This window comes from Pholis gunnellus (genome assembly GCF_910591455.1).
Source record: "Pholis gunnellus genome assembly, chromosome: 13".
NCBI classification, from domain to species: domain Eukaryota; kingdom Metazoa; phylum Chordata; class Actinopteri; order Perciformes; family Pholidae; genus Pholis; species Pholis gunnellus.
In genome coordinates, this window is record NC_136540.1 from 1,361,362 (window position 1) to 1,376,451 (window position 15,090).

A 15,090-nucleotide genomic window follows, 5' to 3' on the forward strand; every position below is an offset into this window, starting at 1 on the left:
AACGACGTCTTTTGCATAATCATGGACCAGTTAAATACGACTGAGAATCAATGAGGAGAGTGAAGCCTACCCAGCACAAACGCAGCCACATAATTGGAGATTTGTCCCATTCCGACAACAAAGAACATGGCGCAGAACACCGTCCAGGATGGAGAGAAGACCTGAAATAACGTGAACAACGTCTGCACCGCCATGGTAACGAACAACACTATTTTTCTCCCGTACCTGAAAAAAAAGACACAAAGTGTACGAGTGAATGACCAAGTAAGCTAAGCATGATGTCCAGACGGTAACCTCCAGTTCTGAAGAGTGAAGCGACCTGTCAATCACTGTGTAGCCCCGCCCTAAAGCATCCCCTGCTTTATGGTCTGTGTGACTCTAAATGGACCATCATTTACTAAATGAACATCATGCTGTATTGAAGAAGACTTGCGACTAGCCAGTGTTTGGTTTGACCTGCTCCTTAAGGGCTCATTCTAAGGTAACAGAGACACAACGACTCTTAATTTCAGGCGATTATACACGAATGAAAACATTGTTATGAATATTATATTCCCTTTCTGCAAGTACAAATTAAGAATTTAACGCACATTCTTAAAGGGCTTAAAGATGCGTTTTTCTTGCAGTTTTACTCAGATTTCCACTTAAAACTATGAAAAGGGAAAAAATGTGCTGGGTTGGTTGATGTCTGAAGGACAAAATCTTGACATTTGAATTAACAGATCTTTTGACTCACAGTGAGGAAGACTCGTTGCTATGCTGAGATATTAAAGAGGAAATATTTTTTAAACGTTGTAGAGGTCACTCGTTAGCCATTCACATGAACTTGTGATGCATTGAGTGACAAAATAAAGTTAATGTTTTGTCCGAAACCTGTCAGAGAGCTGTCCTGAAATGAAGGAGCCAGTGAGTACACCACAGAAGAAGAGCGAAGAAGTCAAGGGGTTTTTCCACCTGTTGTCACACACCAGGTCCCACTGCAAAAACACACACACATGCACGCGCACACACACACACAGTAGGTAGATCAGAGTACATCAAGCACACAAAAAATGTCAAATCCTGAAATTGCAATTTCTTAACAAAAAAAAAACCAATCTACCGTAATAGTTTATATATATTGATGTTTTTCTTCTTTCCTTCAATATTGACCAGATACAAATGGTATAATTCAGACACCAAACGTATTAGTTACATTTTAAATAGGTTTAAAAGAAGAAGAATTAAATGATTCAGTTGCAGTCCCCACAGTGTTGATGACAGGGAGAATACTGTTGGATCTGAGATGTTGGATGTTTTTCACTCCAGAAAAGCGTCAGTGACCCTCGATCATAATTGAACTCTAAAATATTGATTCTCTGCAGTCTCCTCGTGGTTAGTTAAAGAGGTTTGAAATGTGATCTGTTCAGCTGATATTCCAGATAACCCTCAACTAACTATTTCTATTGTGAAGATTTTTGTCATCAATAAAAATACATATTTTCAACACACACACACACACACACACACACATACATATATATATATATATATATATATATATATATATATATATATATATGGAAAAAATAACAAAGAACACTTATGATAGTTATAAATAAATATACTACCCTTTGCAGAAAAAGTTCAACTTAATGTTACATTAATGGAATAACTTTGTGTTGTTTCACTGGATATTGATCGACGTCTTCATTATTAGATTTAAACAGCCTAAACCTAATCTAACGAGGGTGGACAAAATATCACAAACACTTGAAGGAAGAAAACGTGATCCCTTTTTTTCTCGTATAATATCTATGATAGGAGTAGCTGCAGCCTCCTCTACCTCCAGCAGCAGCATGCGCAGTTTGCACAAACCTCTGATATGATGGTGGAAATATACACGCTCCGGTCGTACTCCCACCCATCCAAGCAGCTCTCCGTCGACACATTGGTAAGGTCAACATCAACGCCGGGCAGCAAGCCTCCGTCCGAGAAAAGCTTCACATCTTCCAGTTTGTATCTGGAGCACTTGCTGCGCACCAACGCGCCGCTGTTGCTCTCCTCCTCCAGCGGGATGCTGCTGTTCCTCCACGCAGCGGTGAGGTTGACGTGTGCGGGAATGAGGCACGTGTGCGGCGGCGTGTCGGCAACGAAGACGATGGAAAGGCCGCTGAAGCCGTTCGGGACGACGCTCAGACAGAGCAGGAAAAACACCTCTTTTTGGAAGCGTCCCCACTCCCCGAGGAAGGCAGTTGCAGCGTCGTAGTCGGTCATGTTGGTCTTGGTTGCACCCGAGGCGCGCACAAAGTCAAAAGCGCAGAGTCGAGTGAAGGTCTTTGGAGAGAGCTTATCACTAAACCGTCCCACCAAAGACCACCTGCCTAAACACCACCTGCCTCTTTTCTTAAATTAACCGATCTTGATTAATAAGTGGCCTGTAAACCTGTCAGAGTCAAACAAATTCTATTTGTTATGTCAACATATGAGATTAGATTACTTTAAGTATTTTTGAATTAATGTATAATTATAATGTTCAAAGATGTTTCAACATAAAAAGTAAAATGATAGTTTTTAAACAAACTGTTCCTTGACCTTAAGTATATACATGTATGTGCATGTATGTATATATGTGTATTATATATATATATATATATATATATATATATATATATATATACATACATACACACACACACACAGTATATGTGTATATATGTATATACAGTGTATGTGTGAGGGTTCATGTTTGAGGGTTTCGGGGCAGAGCAGAGACTCAGGTGCAGACACATGCAAAGTTCTTTACTGGGCACCAAGCTGTCAAGAACAGGAACTAAAAACAACTCCAACAGGGAGCGGGAAAAAATCCAAACTGAATAAAAAGTCAAAGTGACAAAAATAGGGCAAAGTCACAAACCATGGGACGGAGAGGGTCAACACGAGGGATAAACACGATGAGCCCACGGGGAGGGACAAGGCCTCGACATGAAGCACCCCGGGGGAAGAACAAAGAACAAATGACAATCTGACAACTGGAACAGGGCAAGCAGGGGAGTATACATCTGTGTGGGGAGATGAGAAGATTGCAGGCAGGTGAGTTGAGATGAGTGGGGTTGGCAGAGGGAAAAGCCAGGGGCAGGTGATTGGGCACAGGTGAAGAGAATGAGCACGATCAGGAGAGAAACACACACACACACACACACACACACAAAGCCCAACCGTGACAGTATGTGTGTATATGTTTCTTTTCATATGCAGACGACACACAGATATACCTTCCCTTGAGACCTGATGACCCAAGAAGCTATAGCTGCTATTGTAGACTGTCTTAATGATATCATCTCAATAACTCAAAATCAGAAATCATAATATTTAGTCCCCCAAACCCTATCACTCCCATTAAAAGTGCCCTTGGCCCTCTGTCCGTTATCATAAAGTCCACTGCCAGAAACGTAGGAGTAGTATTTCATTCAGATTTAAGCCACAGATCACAAAAGTTGAACAGTCCTGTTTTCTTCAAGTAAGAACCAACTCCAAAATCAAACCAATCCTCTCCCTGACCTGGAAAAAGTCATTCATGGATTCATCTTTTCAAGACTTGACTGCTGTCACTCCCTTCTCTCTGGCGTCAACCAAAAGTCACTCTCTCGCCTCCGACTAGTTCAGAACGCAGCAGCTCGGCTTCTCTCTTGTTTTAACAGATGACGTCACATCACCGCAATCCTGGCTTCTCTTCACTGCTTTTAGAATTGATTTTACTGATCACTTTTAAAGCACGTATGGACCTGGCCCCAAAATATATCGAGGAAATGTTGCCCCCCCCCCCCCCCCCCCTATGAGCCAGCTCGCAGCCTTAGATCCTCAGGTGGGGCCCTTCTGGCTGTTGCAAAGTCGAGGCTATACATACATACATGTGTATATGTAAGGCTTAATAAGGCTTAATTACTTAAATAAGTGTGATAGTAACATTTAGGCTATCTGCCGTCAGTCACACAAAATGAAACCAATGAGTGGCATCATGTTTTGAAGCTGCAGCTCATCCAGACAGCTTTATCAGAGAGCAATCATCAAAACAAATACCTGTGTTGAAAACGACCATCATTATGGGATGGAGGGAGAGAGAGTGGGCAGACACTACCAGTCACTTGGATGATTTCCACATTCCCTACTAAAGTGTCTGACGTGCTCTGTACCTTTATCTCAAAATGATCTTTGTTTCAAGGTCTGAATTATATTCTTTGTTTCAAGACGAAGACTGGAAATGAGAAACAGTTTGCTACTTAATTGTCTATTCCTGAAATGTTTTTAAATATTTCATCTACTTTTTGAAGTAGATGAAACTTTTCCTCATTCAAATGTATTTTTATTCTGAGTAGCATCAAAATTACCACTGTTGTATTATTGTATATGACCCACAATTGGCTATCGGTGTCGAGGGTTAAGAGTACATTACATTACAGTCAGTTAGCTGACGCTTTTATCCAAAGCGACTTACATTTCAAATGCTATCACCGCAGGCACAGCTACGGGAGCTGTTTTCGGGGTTAAGTGTCTTGCTCAAGGACACATCGACTTGCAACTAGTGGTGCCGGAGCCAGAGCCAGGTTTGAACCACCAACCCTCTGATTGAAGGACGGCCCTGCTCTCCAATCAGCCAGTCGCCCCCGTAGTAGTTAGTGAGGAGTCAGCAGGCGGTCAATGGCAATACAAAACAGACAACTAACAAGAGGTCCTTGAGCACGCAGTCAACACCGGCATCCTAAAAATATCATGCAGTTTGCTGCAGCAGAATGACAGATTAGCCGTTGACAGACACTGAGATGCTCAGTCACTCACACAACCGATCACACAGAAACATTCAAACATACATTTAAATACATATGAAGACACATACAAACAAAAAAATCTCGATTGGAAATTACGTTTTTTAGTTTGGATTTAAAAGAGCAAAGTGTCGGAGCAAGTCTAAGATCAGCAGGCAAACGGTTTCATCCTTTGGTTGCATAAATAAAACAATAAAAAAGATATGAACAGCAGCCTGTCAAAGGATTTCATGACCACAGACGTCAGCGTGACGGGCCTGCAGTCATTTCATCCTTCTCAAAGTTTCTTGGGGATGATTGTGGAGCTTTTGAAGCTGGACAACTATTCATCCTGCAATATAAATAGTGTAAAGGTTAGATGCATATCTCCACCTGACGACCTGAGGTCGTTCCTCTGTGTTGGTGAGCTTTGGCCGGGCTACAGTGCTCCTGAGCAAAATGCTTTTTTGTGCCTGCAGAAAATCCGCTCTTGGTTTACAGTAAAACTGCGCTTGCGACTGTCACGCGATTATCATAACTTGGTTAGAATAAATCATTTAAGCTTATTATGCACTTATGAGAAACCTGATTAACTGACTATAATATTAAACCCTACAGTGACATGTGACCACATTCAGTTATTGGTTTACATCTGACAACCAGTTCTCTTTTATCATTTTATGCGAGTAGATAATTTAATCTGCGATGAGTTGTTTCTGAAAGCCATTTGGTGTCTTTCACTGATCAAAGATCAGGACCTGGAGATTAAAACATGTGCATCTCTTTAGCTCAGTTCATGATAATCCTCCTGAAAGGTCATTCATTCATTCAGGTACTGATTAAAGTGATTAATAGTGTCACTCTGTGGCCTAAATAGGAGGAACGCCTACTGTTACACAGAACACCTAAATCTGTAGTCAATTCAGGAAATTAATATCAATATACACAATAACAAGGTTTGGGGGCAAGCAATCCCAAACTTGTGAATGTTGAAACAACCTTTGCACAATTAGAAATGTTCACTTTTATTGAGAATGATTTCAACTTAATGCTAATTTTCTTGTTTTACAGCACAATGTTGCCACAATGAACATGCAATGCAACAGGCTAAAAATGTGTTACTGTGAAACTAAGTGTGTTTTTAATAAGCCATTTTAGCAGTTTATTACGGTTAAATCAACATATTTATTTTACAATCTAAAGCCTGCGTACAGGGCTGCTACAATGCCTGCTGCCTGCTTTTACATGAAAGCATGCTTGCCTCTGCAGTGTGGCTTTAAAACAGTCAGTCCTAATGCTACTTAGCAACATTTAGAGTACAGGCACGTGCACTTCTTTGGGGGTATTTATAAGTGTGGAATGTTGTTTGGAGAAAACACCTCTTTGACCGGAGCGGTGCTCTGGCTGGGAGGACAGATTGGTCACACTGAGGCTTTTGATCATTTTTACTTTCATTCAAATCAAATCAGTGAGCGAGAGGACTCTTATCCACCGATCCCAGATAATCAGTCTGCTCACAAACAGAGACGGTGGAGCCGGCAGACCGAAGGCACTCTAAGAAGGAGAAAGTTAGCCCCTTGAAAAGAATGTTTAATACTCTCTCAGGACGGAAACTGAAGTTTTTTATTTGTGCCTCCCGTCCCACAGAGGGACCAGCTCACTCTGCTCCAAAGAGAGCTCAAACCCAACACTAAGCTCAAGACCTCCAGAGGGACACCACCACGGCTCAAACTCTGAAGAATTTCAGAGTTTTCTTTTTCTCTCTCAAAAACAGGGATTTTTTTAATTTATTTTCTCTCTCATAAAGAATGGGAGACTATGATGAAGACACTGCATTCCTCGGTCAGAACGGTCCTTATTTCTGGAACACATTCTTCCTCCTGAACACAGTTTTTGTCTCGACTGGATTCAACGGTCTTTACATCGTCTTTGTCGGGGCGACTCCGAAGCACCACTGTCTCATTCCAGACGTCAACCTGACCGAGGACTGGACGAAGGCCATCGTCCCTCTCACGACAGTGGACGGCGAGGAGGTGCAGAGCCAGTGCAGCAGATACAGGCTCGACGTGGTGAGGAATCTCTCCGCTCAAGGACTCGTTCCCGGAAGAGATGTGAACCTCACTGACCTGGAGCAGGAGAGGTGTTTAGATGGATGGCACTACAGCAAAGACATCTACCGATCCAACATAGTCACCGAGGTCAGTATGATTGTGCATGTTTTTCAGTTTGTCTTTTTCTGTTTTTGGTTTGAAATATGTTTGTAATTCCCGTCTTTTCACAGTGGGACCTGGTTTGTGACGACAAGTGGAAAGTTCCCTTTACGTCGTCGACTCTCTTCGTGGGATACCTCTTTGGGTCCCTGATCTCAGGACATCTTTCTGACAGGTTTTTCATCCATATTTATCCGTAAAAGTTCCCAAAACGTATTCCTCTCATCGTCCAAGATGAACCTTGAATGTATTTCATGTATAGTAAGACTGTTTTTGTCCTTTACTCGGTGAGATAAGTTATCTAACAGGTTTTCGATGAAGGCAGTGAGGATTTGTTTGTTGCTGGAGAATTGATGCTATCATTATAATAACAACAGCTCCATCTGCTGTTGAAGTTGATCTCCTCCAAGAGAGGTTGCAGTGAGATGGAAGTCTCCTACTTTAAATTCGTCACCAGTCTTACAGCGATGGTTTCTTAAACACCCTTTGTCTTTATTAAATGTTCTGGGGTGACAGAAAGCCTATAGGGAGCTATAATGTGGTTTTATCATGTGTACTCAGACAGGAGAACTTGCCAGAGTCGCCTGAACTACATCCATTACAGGAAGAGTTTTAAATTATAAGACTACAGCACCATGTCCTTTGTGCAGATATCATTATAATGATAGCTAATAGGGTGGTGAAACTCATTTTAAGTTCAGGGGCCGGCTACACTTATTAGGACAGCACGACCCCCAGCAGACAAATAGGATAGAATAGTATTTTATTGAAAAATTCTCTGCAAATTCCACTCTTTGCATAGACACCCTGTGGTCCAGATTGAACCCTTAACCCTGTATGTGTTACACTCCTGCCTTAGTGGTGCTATAACTGCTCTTTGTTAGCTCTATAAGATTGAATTTCGAATTGAAATGCTCTTAAATATGTAGAATATTTGATCTTAGTTGTGCCCTGACAGACATTAGTGTTGTGTGTCTTTGATTGTAGAAAAGAGCTCAGGACACAGCAGTGTGCAGCACTTGAGTTTAACTATTTAGCCCTTCTGCAGCTGTGAAAACTGTCCGCCCGATGGTTGAGGAGGAGGGGGCGAGGGCCTCTGAGGTTTTAGAGCTTTTTGATCATTGTGTCACATTGGTGGGTGAATTTGAACACTTGTATGTCACAAGCAGTTCAGGAGAAGACGTTATTATATCGGGCCCGTTTACAGCAGTCCTCATGTTGTGTCATTTCTGTTTAAAAGCTCATTCAAACTTTCCTTACATTTCCTTTTTGAGGTCAAGCAACAACCCAGTTTGAAGTGTTGAACTCGTGATGCTTTGGCCATCTGCAAGGACTTGCTTTAGAGAGAACAGCCCCACACAATAAAACATCAACACATGCAGTACTGCTCCAGTTTTAAGAGATGGAAGTAAAGAGGTCTTCACTTACTGTTTGTTTGGTGACCTTTCATTTCCCCGACTCTTCAGTAAGTGAAGTGGTGTATGTATGCTCAGCTGCATTGTCCTCAATGGAGGGATTTTAGTATACAAAGTGACAAAAGCCATCACAAATGTCCTCATAGTTTCTAAATGCACCGTGTTTGTGAATTACCGTCAATGACTTTTTTCCATCCAGGTATGGGAGGAAGAAGGTTGTGTTCATCTCTCTCGCAGCCCAGTGCCTCTCAGTCCTGCTTCAGTCCTTCTCTCACTCATGGAGGATGTTCTGCATCATGTTCCTCTTTGTTGGAGCCTCCCAGATATCCCTCTATATTTCCGCCTTTGTACTCGGTATGCATTGCAAACTTCTCCTGTGTTTTGGTCTGATAGCCAGAAATCATTGTCGCCTGCATGAATGGATACTTTGACATAATGGTTCATCTCTTCTATATCTCATGCCCATCACCAAACCGTAATGATTTTTTTATCTCGGGCAGGAACGGAGGTTTTGAGTAAAACCATGCGAGTGCTCTTCACAACTCTCGGGGCCTTCCTTTTCTATTGCATCGGGTACATGACCCTGCCCTGGATCGCATACGGCATCCGAGAATGGAGGACTCTGCTTGCCGTTCTGTCCATGACTTCTGTGGTCTACATCCCACTGTGGTGGTACGTCGCTTATAATTCTCATTGATAAAAGTCATATTTTGTGCCCCAAAGTCAGCATCCCTGATTCAACAGCAAGATGTGATAATTATAATTGAAAAAAAACGTATTTTGTCAACATTCATACTAAATGTGTATTGATTGTGCAGGTTCATCCCAGAGTCTCCTCGGTGGCTCATCACTCAGGGAAGAGTGGAGGAGGCGGAGGCCATCGTGAGGGAAGCTGCGAGGAAAAATAAGGTCGAAGCACCACCTGTAATCTTTAAAGAATCCGAGGTGAGCTTCACATATTTTCATTAATAACACCCCTCTGCATTTGGGACCTTTTAATTATGGCAGATGCTGTTAGAACCCAGGTGTCAGAAGCCAGCGACACAATTTGCACCCTGGAGGAATAACCAATGTGTACAATTTACACCTAATCCCCACTACGTCACTCTTTATACTATCACTACTATTACTACTAAATATTTAGTAGTAATAGCTAATAGCTAGCTAGATAACTACTAATAGTTAGCTTGCTATAAATAAGTAGCACATTTACATTTAGGTGTAAACAGCTGATTCTGCTTAGCATGACACTTCTCTGTCAAGTTATGACATAATAATATTCCAAATAACTTTTAAGAGACAAAGATGTTATTCATGTCTCTTGACATGTTTTCTGAAATTGATTAAATAACGTGCAAGTGCTTGTCTTCGTCTCCAGAAATATGAAACTCGGCCAATAGTAGCAAATAAATTCCTGAAGATGTTTCTCTCGTAGATGGTCACATGGTCATGGCGACTTGTTTTGTTTCCGTTTCAAAACCTCTACCTCTTCTTCTACTCTTTTTACTTTTGGATTACAGCCATGTGTCGCCTACAGCACCACCCTCTGACCTTATTCGCTCCAAACCGGTTGATGAAAACACGCCTCATTCTTTTTTAGCAACATTTTAAAATTGTACTTGAAATTTGCTCAACAATTCTACATCTGCATTTATTGCTTCTTGGATATCTTTTGTAGGAGTGCAAATGACTGCATACAATTGAGTTTTGATGTGTTGGCATTGGCATACATTAGGTAGGTCATTAATGTATGGTGTGAATTAAAAAAGCTATAAAACCTTGTTTGTTTTTACCCTGAAACCATTCGTCAATCTGCTCATAACATGTTCTGTGTTTCTGGAAAATGTAACCACATGAATTCTCTTTGGTTTCAGCTGCAGGGAATCTCTCCAAGCAGGACATACAGCATGCTTGATGTCCTGAAATCCAAGAACATCAGATGCATCACACTGATGTGTCTTGTTTTGTGGTGAGTGGTTGGTTTTTTTCTTCATCGTTATGACGTAAAATAAAAGATGTTGTCATGTCGACATTTGATGTTGTTGTGAGGTATTTTTACAACAACAAGGTGACACTGCAACACGAAACGGGTCGAAAAAAAGTGCATCGTAAACCTGCATGTCATGACATTTACTTGATAATACAAACAGCTTTTCTTTCTTTTTTCAGGATGGCAATAAACATCGGGTATTTTGGATTATCCCTGAACACCTCCAACCTGAGTGGCGACCCCTTCATGAACTGTTTTTTATCAGCGACTACTGAGGTCCCCGCCTACATTGTTTCTACTTGTCTGCTGAGGAGATGTCCAAGAAAAGCGCTTCTGTCGTCGTTCCTCGTCATTGGAGGAGGAGTTCTTCTTCTAATCCAGTTCATCCCTAACAGTAAGATCCTGTTTCACGTTAAAATTGAATTACAGTGTTCTCACACACCCTTTCCCACAGTGTGTTATCACACAGTGATAATAGATTATACTGCATACTAAAACATGTATGGACACAAAACACCAAAGCCATATGTGGTGATCATTCTGAAACACATGGCAGCGTGACATTTAAGATAAGATAAGAGTTCAGGTTCAGAGTTCATGCAGTTTCCTTTGAGATTTTTTCTACCACCCCTTTGTTATTTATTTGTTTATTTTATACGGACAGAGCACGTAGTATAAATAGATATAATCAGTATAAAAATACCAACGTTTAATTTTGGTAATCAGTAAGAGACTTTAGTGAACCAGTCCTGAACATAGGTCATCAGATGTAAGAATTGAGCTGGCTGGATGTACAAATTACTGCATCATCTGCATACATTTCAATATTGATGATTTGGCATACATTAGGTTGGGTCCTTAATATATATATATTATATATATATATAGTGTGAATAGAATTGGTCAAAGAATAGAGCGTTGGGACCCCTACAGGGGATTTGGTACCATCAACACATTGCCTTCCATTGGATGGATATGATTTCATCCACAGGATAGCTTCTTCAGAAAAATGTAAACGTGTTTATTTAGATAAAAAGAACCTGATAGTCCACGGTATCAAATGCCTTCTTTAAATCTGGAAAGACAGCAATGGAACTGTCATCCAACAGGCATTTACAAGCATTCAATGAGGCTGAATTTCGTTTGCGCTCACAGAAATACGAAATAAACAGCAACATGTCTTTCTGATAAAAGTGTTCTCGTTAGTCTTTGTATTCCACATTTTATGTTGGAACAATTTCTTCAAAGTGGAACGTAAAAAATGTTACAAAACACTGTTCACAGTGAGGCCTGTGGATTATCCAGAGTAACGAGGAAAGACAGAATCAGATGTATTGGAGACTCAAACCTAAGAGAAAGATATCTCAACCAAAACATCTGCATGGCTTAATATCACTATATATCACACTAGATGAAAATACATAATATATATTATAATGCATAAAAACATGATTACAGTGTCATACTTACTAGATTTGGGTGAACAGCCTATTTAATAGCAGCTGCCTTCTATGAGGCCCATTTACTTTGCAGCAGTGGTGGAAAAATGATTTCCTACTTCTTAAACTAAGTAAACTCTTTAATTAAAAAGCCTCTTGGATCAGCTGGAAAACGCATCGTCACAAAGCTGAAAACAGGCTGTTTGTTGTTTTTAGAGATACGTGGTTCTCGCAGGACGAACTTATAGAATATGATGCATTGATGAAGATTAAAGCAGCCAACCGGATATAAAGGAGTTAACTTTAGTGTAGCTTTTCATAAGGTCCCTGGAGAGAGATAAAGATGGAATAGTGGGTGCAAATGTGCAAGCTCAATAGTTAGAAACTTGATTGCAGGTGGTATTACGACACGTGTTAATTATTGTCTTTCCCAGAGGAGCAGATAATGAGGAATATATAAGTTGCGTACCCTTTCTGAGTAGAGTGTTACTGTGTTACTAAGTTTTCTCTTGAGGCAAACAAAGAAAGTTCCAAAATATACTTTTCCTGTTCTCGTGTTTTTCCAACGACAACACGTGGCAACGATTAAATACATAACATCATATTAAATAAATACATATTAAACAAACCTTTCCACCATCACCCAAACGACCCCCCAAATTGTAATAATATTCATTGCTTTGATAGCAATACAGGAGTGTAATAATTACACTCCTGTGTGTTTTTTATTGCCTTGTAACATTTTTTGTTATCTTTGTCAAGATGATAAAGACGCCGTACTCCAGATAATTTCTTCGTCTTATGAAATACTTTGTCGGACAGGTTCAAGAAGATTCACAAAGCCACTTTAATTTCCAACTCTTCTTTTGTTAAATTGCCAAAAGTTAGGTAACAGAACATTTTAATAGAATTATGCAGGCACTCTTGGGCAGAGCAAGTCATATAAAACACATATATTATATATATATATATATATCTTTACTTTTTGCTCTGTTTAAGAGAACCTGGAAGATTTCTTTTCTGTGATCATTTTTTTTTTCATCTTCAAAGAAGAGGTATTCAATTTAATTGAATACAACTTTATTAATCCACAAAGGCCATTTGCTGTAGGGCATATACACAGCACACATTTGGGGAATCCACTCATAGCTCAACATATCTTCTCTTTCTCCTCCTCAGCCCTTCAGTATGTTGCTCTGGCATTGGAAATGACCGGAAAGTTTGGCTTCACCATGGCCTTCAGTATCGTCTACATCTACACCGCCGAGCTTTACCCCACCGTACTCAGGAACGTCGGCATGGGAATGTGCTCCTCGGCTGCACGCATTGGCAGCATCACAGCTCCTTATGTCATCTATCTAGGTGTGTATAGCTGTTGAGTACAGTATCTAAAGAAATAAAATATAAAAACAAGTGCGCATTAGGATAATATCTGTGACACGTAAATTTGTATCTATATTCAAGTAAATGTTTGTCACTTTCTAATGTAGAATTTTGCTCCTTTGTTATTTGTAGGAACTTATAACAAGGTTCTGCCTTATATTCTCATGGGAAGTCTCACAATTGCCTCCTCTGTGGTGAACTTCTTCCTCCCGGAGACCCTCAACAGAGATCTTCCAGAAACAGTGGAGCAGATGCAAGAATGTCACGGGTAGGTGCACTTCACTCAGGCGGCAACCTCAGATTCTGCTGAGTGAAGCCAATGCGGAAGTGTCTTAAGACTTGTATTCTCTCTAGTGTCCACCAGGGGGCGACTCCTCTGGTTGTATAGAAGTCTATGAGAAAATGACTCTACTTCTCTCTTGATTTATTACCTCAGTAAACATTGTAAACATGAGTTTATGGTCTCAATCTCTAGTTTCAAGTCTTCTTCAATACAGCATGATGTTCATTTAGTAAATGATGGTCCATTTAGAGTCACACAGACCATAAAGCAGGGGATGCTTTAGGGCGGGGCTACACGTGATCATCATGTTTTTTAGGTCACCATTACTGAATGGTTTTAATACATACTTGAAGACTTACCCCCCCGATAGCGTACAAGTTACAACGGTTTTCCTAGAAAGAGCTTTACAGGGAACAAAATCTGTCAATATTGGTCGACTTACTCATGTAATGATGCATATTTCTTCTATTTTGCTTGCTCTGTAGAAGGCTATGGCTCAGGGAATTCAAACATTAAACATACTTCTAGTCAAAATAAAAACGTACAGCACAATGAAGGAAAATATATGTTGACTGCCATTTCTGTATTGTGTAGCTGTGTAGCTATTTTTTAGCATGATGCTTCTTTCATTTGCAGGTTGTGCAACGGTCCCAAAAAGAGGAACTACGTAGTAAAAGATGGAAGGAAGGAGGAACCAACCCATTCAGTGTGAAGCCAAGTCTGAAGTGACTCTTCCTCTGTAGCTTTTTTCAATGGCCTTCAAAGAAAGAAAGAAAACATTTCTCTTGAAAGTAATAATCTGAACATGAAATCCAAAACATGCAGAGTGGGATCCAAAAGTCATCTTGCAAAAACTGTTGTTTTTATCCTTTTTTAAAAACTCTTTATTTTTCTACTCAGTAGATGATTATTCAAGAACTTTTTCTTTTAGAAATGTGGAAAAGAATATTTTTTAGATCTTAAAATGTGTGTATGAAATTGAAATTCGTGCACACATTACATGTGATTAAAATATGAACATATGAACCCTCCCAACACACAGTTGTTTTCATCTTTTTACAAATAAAAAAAGAAATCCTGAATTAATATGTTCCTCAATGTGTTATCGCTGTTACTCCGAGTGAAAAAAGGTTATTGAGGCAAGTTGATATTTTGGTAAAGATGAGAGAACCGGTAATACAAAGTGATAGCCAGCAGCCGCTTAGCTTAGCATAGCATAAAGACTTGAACTTAGCTGGCCATTCGTCTCTCCTGAGCAACATTTTTCAGCACCACTAACAACTAACAACAATCACCATTTTGTTTTGTACTCACAGAAAACTTTGATTCCGTTTCTTTGGGCAGAACCGAGATAATCAAACTGGCGGGGGGGGGCATAAAAAAAAACACAAAAGTGCAGGAAGAGAAGTGGTCTGAAACGAGAGCAGAGACGAGTAAAAAGGGAAAACAGCAAAGACTAAACAAGAGTATAACAGCATAACCTTGGAGGCAGGGCGGCTTGTATCAGCACCCTCACCCCGTGCAGCTGATACCAAACCAAACCCACACTCCGCACGTTGTTTTGTTTTTTCTCAAAGCAATACATAACT

At 40.3% G+C, this 15,090-nt stretch overlaps 2 protein-coding genes and 1 long non-coding RNA gene across 3 annotated transcripts in view; 1 reads left to right on the forward strand and 2 right to left on the reverse strand.

Annotated features, from left to right (window-relative positions):
• Positions 1-2,256, reverse strand: part of LOC306705357 (organic cation/carnitine transporter 2-like) — a gene marked incomplete at its 5' end in the record, with an annotated part of 41,287 nt that extends 39,031 nt beyond the window's left edge. Inside the window, 3 exons of the mRNA XM_079172091.1 lie at positions 71-225; positions 874-977; positions 1,858-2,256. Of these exons, the coding sequence (XP_079028217.1) occupies positions 71-225; positions 874-977; positions 1,858-2,256 (658 nt within the window). The remainder of the gene's footprint in view (positions 1-70; positions 226-873; positions 978-1,857) is intronic.
• Positions 2,257-6,589: 4,333 nt separating this feature from the next.
• slc22a5 (solute carrier family 22 member 5) lies at positions 6,590-14,252 on the forward strand (the record flags this gene model as incomplete). The annotated part of the gene is made up of 10 exons (XM_079172090.1): positions 6,590-6,979; positions 7,063-7,166; positions 8,606-8,760; positions 8,907-9,078; positions 9,225-9,351; positions 10,281-10,375; positions 10,576-10,790; positions 13,015-13,197; positions 13,351-13,486; positions 14,138-14,252. 10 exons carry the CDS (start codon positions 6,590-6,592, stop codon positions 14,211-14,213), a joined length of 1,653 nt encoding a protein of 550 aa, XP_079028216.1. The 3' UTR covers positions 14,214-14,252.
• LOC306705358 lies at positions 13,172-14,909 on the reverse strand. The gene is made up of 3 exons (XR_013767334.1): positions 14,816-14,909; positions 14,201-14,258; positions 13,172-13,223 (listed from the first exon to the last, which is right to left on the reverse strand). It is a non-coding gene; the product is annotated as an uncharacterized lncRNA (long non-coding RNA).
• Positions 14,910-15,090: the final 181 nt, after the last annotated feature.